General features: G+C 45.0%; 1 protein-coding gene across 3 annotated transcripts in view; it reads right to left on the reverse strand.

Moving 5' to 3' along the window:
• Positions 1-851: 851 nt before the first annotated feature.
• The window catches only part of CAPN11 (calpain 11), a 61269-nt gene continuing 49695 nt past the window's right edge, over positions 852-12425 (reverse strand). For all 3 annotated transcript variants that reach the window (XM_063124216.1, XM_063124214.1, XM_063124215.1), the window contains exons 17-21: positions 11169-11237; positions 10949-11027; positions 8890-9006; positions 7287-7345; positions 852-4231 (exon numbers count right to left, since the gene is read on the reverse strand). In XM_063124216.1, the coding sequence (XP_062980286.1) occupies positions 4205-4231; positions 7287-7345; positions 8890-9006; positions 10949-11027; positions 11169-11237 (351 nt within the window). In that variant the 3' untranslated portion in view covers positions 852-4204. The remainder of the gene's footprint in view (positions 4232-7286; positions 7346-8889; positions 9007-10948; positions 11028-11168; positions 11238-12425) is intronic.

Raw genomic sequence — 12425 nt, forward strand, 5'->3', positions numbered from 1 at the left:
TACTAGGCCAGTATAATAAATTTAGCCTCCAACCTCTTTGAGAAGCAAGGAGGAAAATTAAACAAGGCCTTTGTGCTTGTTTAATTCCCTTTTTCTCAAACCCCCCTCTCCTCCAGGTACTCTTGGGAACTCTACGGATGACCAAACTGTATGGCATTAAGGCTGTGATTGGTTTGATGTTTCCCTGCCTTCTTAAGTCAGCCTCCTCCTCCTCCTCCTCCTCCACTAGCTCCAATACAGGCTTCTTCCAGAGTTTAAGCCAACAGGACAACTTTGCTGGAATTCAGCCCGTTGGCACTTCAGGGACATGGCACAACTGCCAGGTAGCAGTCAAGATGGGAGAGCCCAGCAATCTGCTGGAAAAGAACCATTCTGCCACCTAGTGGTTTCTGGATAAAAAAAGAAAGAAAAGCTTATGCAGAAACTTGATTCCAGATAAAATCTGGAGCCAGATTTGGGCAACTGCAGGTTTTTACGTTTTCAAAGACCTGTGTTTCAGGCCCAGCATCCTTAGGTATAACCTGTGTAGCATCTTAGGAGTGTTTTAATCCAATGAAGTCTGTTTTGGTCACAATTACAACTTTTGGTTTATATTTCTCTTACTTCTACCTTATCAAACCAAAATATCCATTACCATTTTTTTTAACCCTGCAGCCATTTTAACCCATTTTCATTGGTGATGTATATTTCAGCTGTTCCATACTATATATAGTTGTTAAAATATTCTGTACAAGATATTTAAAGGCTGCTTTAACAAACGGATAGTTCCTAATAAGTGAATTTGCCACCATAGTTAACTATACCAGCAAAATAAGCATGTATATACAGACACACGTACTGCAGAGACAGAATTAGATATATCTGTATTTATTATTTCACATACGTTGCAAGTTGGGCTGAGGAGGCAGCTCGGCTCTCTGAGCTGAAGTGGTTATGATTGCAACCATGTTTTGCAGGAGTTCTAAGGCAGCAGGAGGGTGCGGATCCCTGTAACAAAGCACTAAGGCCACTGCCAGCTGGGATATAGACAGGGGGCATGAAGGCAATGGGGATGATGTTGGGCAGGGGAACATCCCATTGCTGCTGCAGCTACAGAAGGAGAGCAGTGAAGAAAGGGGTGAAGATTTATCCAGGCCTTGGAATGTCCTCATAGAAGAGAATGAGGGACAGGAGGGAGAGAAAGAACAGTAGCAGCAACTACTTCATTGCAGTTCCCTTTTGCAAATCCAATTCTGCTACAGCTAATCCAAGCACCTCCTTTCCATTAAGCGCAGCATCCTAGCCTGTATGTTGCGGACTCCCCGCCTTCAAGTGGATGAAGGATTAAGCCGCTTGACTAAGGTTGTGTGTACCCTCTCCATCCACAAAGTGGCTGCATAAGTCTAGATTTGTGGAAGGGCATTTGGCATCCTGACACTCTTTAATTTCCTTTTAGAAATATTCATATGGGATAGGTAAGCCTGGAAATGCGTTGGCAGCAGATCAAGAAGGTGGTAGGCCATCCAAAGGTCAGAGACAAAGGCTTTAGCGCACTGCATCCTTCTGTTTCCTGCTCTTGGAGGTATTTCCCTCCCCGCCACCCCTGCCCAGAGCCCTGACTGACTACTCAAACCTTACATCCATGGTCCTTCTGAGAGCGTTGGACTCCCACTTTCTTTTGTCACCCTAGCTCACATGGAAGCCGCTGAAAACCCAAATCTTCAAAACAGTTTATGCAAAACAGGAACACATTTTCTTAGTTTGTATGGTTTCGTTTGAGCATGGAAATCATCCCTCCTTTTTTTCTTTTTAAGCGATGGATTATAGAGCTGTGATTATACAGCACCTATTAACAGCTAATGAAATGAACCACCTCCCAACCAATGGTGCCAGACATTACCACTGAAACTAGAGGGGGCAATTGCAGTTTCCATACATTGTCTAGGAACTCAACAGGCCTGAAGCCTGCAATCCTATAACCACTTACCTGGAGTAAGTCCCATTAAACACAATGGGATTTACTTCTGAGTAGAGATGTATAGGATTGCACTGTAAATCTCCCTGTTGTCCTGAATTTAGCTTGGCTAGAGGCATGGGGCTCCCCCCACTCCCTTTTCCCAACCCAAATTTAGAACATAGAGTGGAGATCCTGCCAGAGTAGCATCAAAGTTTGGCAAAGTTGTTATTCTAAGTTAATTAATCAAAGATGAGGTTGTGTTCAAGATTTCTATCTTAAGAGAAAGCCGAGTCTGCACAAGCTGCCTACTGTGCAAGGTGGGATGCTTGCAGAAGGCTGAAATTGCCCTGACCCTATTAGACCTATGACCAGGATGCAGAGGCAAAGCATGAAAGAAAGATTTAGGACTCCATTCAACAACACTGTAGCTGCTTAGCATTAAGAAGTGCTCCAAAAACAATCCACTCCCCTAATTATATTCAGAAGTCCCCCAGAATGAAAAAGCTAAATGCAGAAAAAAGATTTAGCCAAGGCCTCAGCACAAGTGAGAGGCAGGGCTGTGAACAGTACCCCAAAAGGGGCTTTACCCTTTGGTTGTGCTAGCCTGCTCATTTACTGTGCATGTATCCTGCTCTTCTAAAGAAAGCTCCAAGAGAGCTTTCCACAAGACCTGCAGCGATCAGTTCCTTACAACGTCAGAGATGCTGCAGCATCTGGTGCTCCCAGGTTATCCACTGAGCCCTACAGAAAGGGCAAGGAGGCAGAAAAGAGCAAAAACCAACAGGCTTCAAGCTTAACACCTAGAATCTAGGGGTCTAGATCCACTCTGTGTGCTGCTTACCATTTGTGAGAACTTTAGGCAGTCCCCACAGGACCCTGTTTGAATCTTGAAAGTTTTAGTGCTGCTATTTTTTTTTTCAGTGACCAATTTTACTTTAAAAAATAAAATAAAAAAATAGAACAGGGTTTTTGCCCAAACTCTTGTGGAGGTAAACATGCAACTATAAGAAAGCATCCCACAGTTGTCATGCTTCCCTGTTTTTCTTACGTTTAAAAGTGTTTAAGTGGCTAAAGGCACAATCCTATGCATGTTTAAACAGAAAAAAGTACAACTATTCCCAGCATTGTCTAGCCAGTCATGCTGGCTGGGGAATGGGGGGATTTGTAGGACTTACTTCTGTCTAAACATGCACCGGATTGCACCCTAAATTACTGTAAGTATTTGGTGCTAATGATGCTAGAACTCTCTTACTTTAGATGTCTGAAGCAGTATTTTTTTGGCCACTGTATCTTCTAGTATGGAGCAGGTTGCTCATTTCTACCTGAGATTTCACACAAACCTAATGAGACAACCTCGGTCTTCTCTCTTTAGCTGAGCCTGCAGGACTACCCTTTCCTGCTCTAAGAGGAGAGCACAGCAGTCCAGACGCACAGCATCCCGTTCTTGGTGCCAGGGTCATCAGCTCTGCCTCCAAGAACTGGGGCGGGAACGGACTTCCATGAGGACCTCTCAGAGCAGCCCCATAATGTGAGAAATGCTGGGTTTGCAAATAATGAACTCTCTCACGCTGCCTCTTGGATGCTTCCTGCATCCTCCTTGGATGCTTCCACCATTGGGCACGGAGCTCATTTAGTGGTCATCGCAAATGCTTGACATCACCCGCTTTGTAAGCCCATTCCTTTAGGAGTTGAATGAAGGGCACACTGAATTTACAGGAGAAAAAGCAAAGAAGTAGCTGCCCCAGTGCTCAAAGGAGAGAGCAGGTGAAGATGTTTTGGAAGGATGAAAGCAGCAGCGGCTGCAGCCAGGGAAAAGAGAACAGGCCAACCTTTCAGAGGAAGCGACACTACCCTACCCCCTTGCCCATTGGGTAGCTCTGAAGGCAGGCCGCTCCGACAAGGGCAACTATGCTAAAGGCTGCATGCAGTGATCCAACATGCACCCATGCCCCTCCCTGGGTTATCCCAGTTCCTCAAAGTGGCATCACAAGCTACACTCACAGCAGGAAAGAGCTGCCTTCCCCCTCTGCCCTGCTCCCCGCAGGAGCTTTGATCCCCAGTAAGTGATGCAAGGGAGCTTCAATCACGGGGGACCGTCATCGTGTCTGTGGTCAGGTGGGGAAAGGAAGCGGGCTTGGGGCTCAGCAATGGGGTGGTGAGGAAGGGAGGGGGAGGAGGGGCCACCCTAGGTCTGTCAGCCGGACGTAAGGGAGGCACTTGAGGCAGCCCAGTCCAATAGGCTCGTCTCAGCGAAGTTCCACCTCTGCTTTAGCCGCACATCGTGAACACCAGCCACTGCAGATGAAAGAAAGGAAGAGCAAAGGGAGGTGAGGAACCGGGCTAAAAACTGTCCCCCTCTCCCACCCATGTCCCCAGTTTGGCCCAGGAATGTGGTCTCAAATGGACATGAGGACAAATTGCCACATGTTGGCATGGGAGCAATCCACAGAGGGCAGAGATAGAGTGGTTTTGGTTTTACCCTTGAAAAAAAGAGTTCAAGGTGGTTTGAAAGAGAGATTGCTTTGGTAAACAGGGTTACAAAGAAGTCTTCTTCTTCTTCTTCTTCTTCTTCTTCTTCTTCTTCTTATTATTATTATTATCATCATCATCATCATCATCATCTGCTGCTGCTTGCATGAAGATTGCAAGACATTAGACAGCCCGCTCCAACCTTCAGGGGTGGCATGCCAGGATTTAACAAATAGCCTGTCAGAAAAACTGACTCACCATAGCAACTTGGCCAGAGGACTTTAAAAGCACAACCAATTTATGGAATTCTGATTTCTGTTTTTAACATATGTGAACTGAGGGTGTGTGGTTTGTGACTTTAATCCACCAATGTCACAAGCTTGTTTTTGAAGAGACAGGTCTGTCTCCATATGGTAGCACTAGGCACTTAGCGGAGCTTTCCTTAGTAGATTAAAGCAAATGTTCTCATGAATAAAAAGCATCTTATTGAGAATCGTCAGCTCATTGTACTCATCATATTCATTGTGCTTATTGTTAGATTTAAAACGTAATAAAAACATACTTTAAAAAAGCTGTAAAGCCTATGTGACCAGAAACAACATTGAGACCAAAGTAGTATACATACATACACCCACCCAGTGTAGCACAAGGCCTCTCTCAAACCACTTTCAGCTCTCTTAAAAATCAACAAACATTGTCTGACTCTAGTCTTAAGTGCTTCACAGGGTGTGGCACAGCCCACTCTTAGTTTCTTGAGATACGCCAAGGTTTGTAAGTCATCTTGTCATCAAGGGTTTGTTTACGCCAGCTATTTTCTAGAACAGGGGTGGGGCACATGTGTCCCTCCAGTTGTTGTTGGATTGCAACTCCCATAAGTCCTACCCAATAGTGAGGGATGATGGGACTTGCAGTCCACCAACATCTGGAGAGCCACACATTCTCCAACCCTGGTCTAGAACATGCTGCAAATCGAATTTGCTTCTCATCCAGAGAACAAGTGCCGTGTAGGGTTCCTCTTCTGTGTTCTTTGCAGGAAGCTTAGTACTATTAGAGGACAAACAAAAGGCCCACAAGGTGACACTACCCTTAGCTAGTTCTTTTCTTATCTGAGAAGTCAGTGTTTCCACAGGGGAAGCTCTTCGTCCTTCCCACCCTGTCCTTTGTTGGGGTCCCATAGGGATCAGCCTATTGCAATTCTCCCTCTACATGCTGCCCCCGAGTAGCTTTCATTATCACCTCTACACAGACACCCAGCTCTGTCTTGCTATCCTGGAAATTCCCCCTACATCCATCCCTGCATCTCCAAATGCAGTTCTGCTTGTAGCGGAATATGCACGGTAGTGTGTAGAACTGGTAAGAATTTATTGTATCTTGAAGGTGCAGCTAGTTTCGTTTATGTTCTGTATGTATGTGTTGTGAGATAACTATGAGTAATGGAATATATCCTTGAAAATGGGTTGATCAAGTGCTGGAAGCAGCACGTGGCTTAACTTAGCAGTGATACCTTCATCTGGGTGTTACTGGTATCAGTGGCAGACCTGGTTACATTGAAAAAAATGAGAATGGTGAGGTCTGAAAATAAGGATGAGCTCATTGGCATCATGAGGGTTATAAAAAACCAGGATTTGACCTTTTTGAGAGATTCCAAGAGAATGAGCAACCCTTTGCCCACATGCCTTCCATTTTGGTAAATACGAAATTCTGATCTTGAGAGTAAAATCTAGGTTCTTCTCAATCTGTGTTAACAATATTCTTGCTACTATCTTGATTATACTTTTAGTTACTGTAATTTGAGTAAGTAGTTACTCGCCCCATGTTTGGATTAATGTTTAGGATTAATAAACAGCCTGAAAGTTGGAGGAGCCTCCACTTTGTGTGATATACAAAGTAGTCCCCTCAGATCCATACTGTCTTACCAACTGTTGGTCTTATCAACTCACCCAGCTAACTCAGAACGAATATTCTGATCCACAGCTTTGAAAAACTGTGGGGCTAAGACTACCTCATCATCTGCATTGTTCCCATGAGACTAGGATAACAAACTTGTCAAAGAAGGATCCATGTCTATTACCGTATTTCTTCAATTGTAAGACACACTTTTCCCCCCATATAAACATCTCTAAAAACGGGGTGCATCTTAGAATCGTGGGTGTGTCTTAGGGTTTTTTCTTCTGTTGGTGGTACTGAAATTAGTGTGCGTCTCACAATTGATGGCATCTTACAATTGAAGAAATACGGTAATAGCTTTTTATGGGATCTATCACAGGGGACAGTCTCATGAAGAGACTCTGGCAGAAGAAAAAAGGTTTGTCCCTTTTCATCTACTTGTTGTCTTCTGGGTCAGGGGTGAAAAGAGGCTTTTAATCCAAATATTAGGGCTGTGCACAGACCCCCCAAACCGCTTCGTGGCCTGATCCAGAACTTTCGGATCAGGCCCGAACTGCTTCGGGTCAATCTGACCTTCCCATGCTCCACTCTGCGGAGCGAGATCCGGAGGGGCGGATTGAGATTTTGCCCCCCCCTCCCTACTTACTTGCCTCCGCGGCGGATGGTGGAGGCAGGTAAGCGGGGAAGGGGGGACAAAATGGGGGTTGAATAAGCCCCCCTCCCCCCTTACCTGGCTCCACCGCCATCGCCGCACGGACTGGGGTGCTGACGCCAGGTGAGCCCCCCTCCCCCCCACTTACCTGCATTTGGAGCTCTGGTTGGAGGTGAACCGCTTCGCCTCGACATGCAGCTCCCCCGACCCAATTCGGATCCACCTTTGGCGGAGGCGGATCGGGTCGCTCCGCTCCAGATTCGCGATCCGAATCGGAGCGGAGCACAGCCCTACCAGATATACCTTTTACCATTCCTTCAGGTCTTGTCTTAACTTTCTTACCTCACTGAGATTCATCACAGCACTCCCTGTACCTTCAGTATCCATGCTACGGAAGAATCCTACATAGTTTCAAGAACAGACAAGAGATCCATTTAGTCACTCAGAGGATTTTTATTCCACCATTTCCTATCAATTTGATCCCTAAAGCAGCATACACATTCAAGCTTGGGTAAACATGATTCTTTTTAGTTGATGTGTAAAAGATAATAAAGTAGGTATGTCCTACTTGTAGGCTTCTCCTGGGCATCTGGTTGGCCGCTATGTGAACAGAATACTGGACTAGATAGATCTTTGGTCTGATTCAGCAGGGCTCTTCTTCTGTTCTTACATTTGGGGAAGGAGTAGCACAGCTAGATTGCCACAAATATGGTCTGTCCTTGGTAGCTACCTTGCTTCCAGAAGTAGTAGCGCCTGGTGTAGGGCCTCAGCTGAGAAGCTGAATTGTAAGCACTGACCTAAGCTTAATTATGAGTAATTAAGAGCATTATCTCCCCCCAAACCCCTCCTCAAAGTAATTCCCTTCATGCTGATATTTGATAGTTTGCAGCCTGCTGACCATAGCACATTTGCTCAGAAGAGTAAATCCCACCATGTTCAGTACAGCTTACACCCAGGAAAGTGTACATAGGATTGCAGACTTGTATTCACTTGATCCATTTACCAGGGATAATCAAGAAGCCTTCACTAGGTGAGAGCTGGGGAATCCCTCCAGCCAATAATTTCTGAACTAAATGCAAGATGGCTCCCAACCAGAAAATGATAGAATTTTAGTTGAAATAGCAACACATTTAAGAACATAAGAGCAGCCATAATGAATCAGGCAGAAGGCCTATCTAATCCAACATTCTATTTACACAGTAGCCAACCAGCTGCCTGTGAGGGAGCATATAGCCATCAGGACTAGTTGCCATAGATAGCAACTACTTCAGATACTGAAATACTTTCTCCACACTACATAGAATTTTATACACTTCTACCATGTCTCCTCTCACTTGGCCTTTTTTTCTAAGCTAAACAGCTCCAGATGTTGTAACCTTCCCTCATAGGGAGCTGCTCCAGTCCCTAGATTATTTTGGTTGCCCTTTTCTGCACCTTTTCCATCACTACACTATCCTTTTTTTAGGTGTGGTTAACTTAAAAGAGTTAAGCAAGGGTCAAGGTGATTCTCTCTGTTGTCAGATGCCCTTTAAGACAGTCGCTATGGAAACAATGGCCAATCAAGTAGGGAAATTATCTCCTCTTAGGGCCCATCTCAGTATTGTGACAACTTTTGGATGAAACTTAAAGACTGGTATATCTAAGCCCACCTCAAGCAGAAGCCTAGCAGGAGAGGGATATTTCCTTCCTTTTTCTCTTGTGGAGAAACCAATGATTCAGCTGAATGGAATTCAACTGGTTATCAAACTTATCTATACCTCCACTGTAGTTTATTCAGGATAGCTATTCCGCACAACCAAGCTAACATGTGCCTGCCAGCTGCAATCATTGAGAGAAATACAGGCATGACCACATTAGGTCCGGAGGTGCATTCCTACGTGCTGTGGGACTCATTAACCACCCTGGAATTGGCTGCCTCCCCAGGCCCAGCTACCAAAGCACTTACTGAACATCGTCTCCAACTTGACTAAGCAGCAGACGAAGTTATCAAAGTCCACACCCAGTGAATCATCAGCATAGCGTGCCACCACCACCTGATGCAACTTGTTGTCCAGTTTGAAGCCTAAAAGGTAGGAATGGATAGACACACGCACATTAAGCCCACCAGAATGTAAACCAGGAGTACAGAAGGAGTACAGAACCTTAATACAATTCAGGACAGCCGCTGGGGGCGGAATAGGCCAGTATTCCCAGAAAACAACTGAGTTCCGCATGGAGGAACACAGGAGAGTAGGGTTACAAGATCATTAGATGCTACCTCTTTGGTAACAGCCTAATGTTATAAAATGCTTGGAATTGGGGCCTATGTTTACCAGACAGAAGGCAGATGTTGCTAAATCTCCTGTCTGGATTGAAAAAGGGATGTTATTTATTTTATTATTTATTTAAAGCATTTTTATAGCGCCACCTCACTATTTCTGGCATCGAGACGCTTTACAATAATATATAAAAAAATTCCATTAAAACCCTCAACCCACATTAAGACAATTCCATTAAGGGACATCAGCCCAAGTCACTGAATAGTTTTTTTAAAAAACTGTAAATCTTCCTTCCACCTGTTCATCAGACAATCATCAAAACATTAAGAGTGCTCTCTTAATGCAGACACTCAGGAGAAGGCAGGTTCTTTTTAAACTGGACTAGACTCAAGAGATGGACTAGCAGGCATTTCCCACTTCTACCTTAAGGACAAAAACTACTGTTAAAAACAACTGATAATTGTTTTTAACTAATTCAATCTGTTTTAAAAATTTTGTTCGTTAAAGCTTTTGTATTATGTTTTGTCATGTTGTTAACCATCCGGAGAGCTTTGGCTATTGGGCAGTACAGAAAGGTAATGAATGATGTCAATAAATCCCTCTGTCTGATGGACCTCTTTATGCTGTCTGCCACACTAGTAAGACCCCAGCAGTCAGTAGCACAAGTGTGGAGATCTCTTTGGCTGTGCAACTATAATGAACCTGCAGCAACCAAAGCTATCTTTACAGCCTAGCACTTCAGCAAGTATATGGACAAAGCCTTTGTGGAGGCAGAAGATCGGATGAAAAGGAAGGTCCTCCCATTTACAAAAGAATAAATAAATGCACTGTCAGACTTCAGTGTCTGGAGGCTTTTCATTTGGCAGGCTTGTCAGCTATTCTTTATGCTGCCAGGGTTGCCTGCAGACCTTTAGATGAGAGATTTCTTTAAGAGTCTGCCACTTCAAGATGGAGATTCTTAACTCCCATCTTCCTGGCTGCAGCTCTGGGTAAATTCCTTTCACCCTTCAAGCTCAAAGATCTACATACCCCCTTCCAATCAGCTCACTGCAATTTCCTGTGACTTATTTACAGGAGACACTAGTCCTAGAGATGGTTGTTGTGGAGCTCAGGTCAAGAGACATGCTAACGCACTTTTTTTGTTTCTTCATTTTGCTTTCGTTCAGATTTGCTCTAATGCGCAGATCCAGCAAACAACGTGCTTCCATGCAGCATGGAGGCAGGAGAAAAACTGGCTTTAAGAAGGGGGAAGGAGCTCCTAGTCAGTCGTCTTCAGTTAAAACAGATCCTGCCTCCTACTGGGTGGGGCAGAGATCACTCCCAGTCTCTGGACCACTGGATGACGGCAAATATAGGGAATACATTTTCTACCCACACCATGGACTGCAGCTCCCATGATTTCTCTCAAGTTCAAAGATGCTCCAGTCAAGGTGGAGGTGAAATTGGAACGAGAGATTAGAAGCAACCCTACTTTCTCATACGGCCCACCTGGGGGGCAGGACCATTGCTCCCTCAGATGACATTATGGACTGGCTCTGCCTTCAGATTCTATGAGTGGGGCTTCAGCCAACTCATAGACTACCCTACCCCAAACCCTGGATGGAGATTAGGGAATAATGCCATTATATTAGACAAGTGTGGATTCAAAGTACATAGTACAGTAGATGCATGAGCCACTTCAGCTGATAAGGACTCCAACAACCCTCCACTACCATGCCATTCTGTAACTTCTCCTTCCAGACTTACCAACTGATTCCAAAGCCAGACGCATCTCATAAGCACTCATAGTGCCTGATTTATCCAGGTCAAACTGACGAAAGACATTCTGCCACAATGAAAGAAAAAGAAGACTGTGAGATTTTGTTTCTTTTCCCTACAGCTTTATTGTTTCCCTGAAGTACCCCCATCCAAAAGAGTGGTGTTGAACACAGACACACAGACACCTGCCCAAGTTTGCCCCACTTACCAGCCAGATCCTGATCTTGTTCCACAATATCTGAAACTCCACAAGGCCCAGGCGAGCGCTGCCATCTTTCTGAAGAGCAGATGAGTCAAGGAGAGAAACACAAAAAAGGAGACCTACAATCCCAAAGCCCAGAGGAAAACTGGTAGATGGAGGAGGAGGAGGAAGGCAGAGGCTCCAGCTCCTCAAACTGCTGAAGGTGCCACAGCAGGTGTTCTAGCATTCCTCAACATGGCACCCTCCAGATGTTTTTGACTTCCAACTCCCATCAGCCCCTGCCATCATCGCCAATGATGAGGAATGTGGGAGATGCAGTAGTGTCAGCTGGATTCCAGGTGTACCAAGTTTATCCCACCTATATCTCCCTCCCAGCAGCAATAGCTGGATGCAACACAGCACAATGCCTTCGTCTAGCTAATAAAAGTTCTGTGCTTGCATAGGGAAGCCCAGAAGCACAGCCACGCCAACGTGACAAATGAGTGAAACTCTTAAGAGTTGTGCTGAATTCACAGTGTCTCCAACAAATTCTCCACAGTCTGAGGGATGCGTGGGATAGCGGCTACTCTTAAGCAAGACAACAAAGAGGTACCTTGCACAGTTATGGCATGTTTCGACATGAGACTACTTCAGTGTTGTCAAGACCTTGACACTTCCTGAACGTAAGCTTTGAAATGTCTCATGTGAGAATAGTTACATGACTGGCCTCAACTCACGACTCAATTCCATTCCCCTGTATACAGAGCTCTCTGCTCCCAAACGATCAGTCTTGACTTCTCTGTGCTACAGCAGTACTTTTCTGGAAATAGAAGGGGACAAAACTAAGTAGCAACCAGAATATTTGGTTCACTGGGCTTTGTCACCACCTCCTGTCCCATCTCTCTGCACCCATAACCTCAGCAGAGCCTCACTCCTGGTGGCAACATGTTCTGCCCATTTTGCCTGGGTCTTTCCACAGTCACATATCCCTGTAACACTACAGCAACATTACAAAAGGGTTCAGGGTAAAAACGTGATTTCTCTGAAAATGGAAAGGGGGTCAGGATAGAACTAGGCAGGTCTCACACAGAGACACATAGCCATCACCACAAAGTAACAGTGGCTTTTGCAGGCAGGTGGGGTCAGGGGTAAGGAATATGCATAATCTGTTATGGACTGGCTCACCTATTATCCGAACAATCTCAAATGCCACAACATTTATGGTCTGCGTTGGAGCCAGGATTATATTGACATCTACACCTACATCTACATCACACACAGAGT

This window comes from Elgaria multicarinata, chromosome 4 (genome assembly GCF_023053635.1).
Source record: "Elgaria multicarinata webbii isolate HBS135686 ecotype San Diego chromosome 4, rElgMul1.1.pri, whole genome shotgun sequence".
Classification (NCBI taxonomy): domain Eukaryota; kingdom Metazoa; phylum Chordata; class Lepidosauria; order Squamata; family Anguidae; genus Elgaria; species Elgaria multicarinata.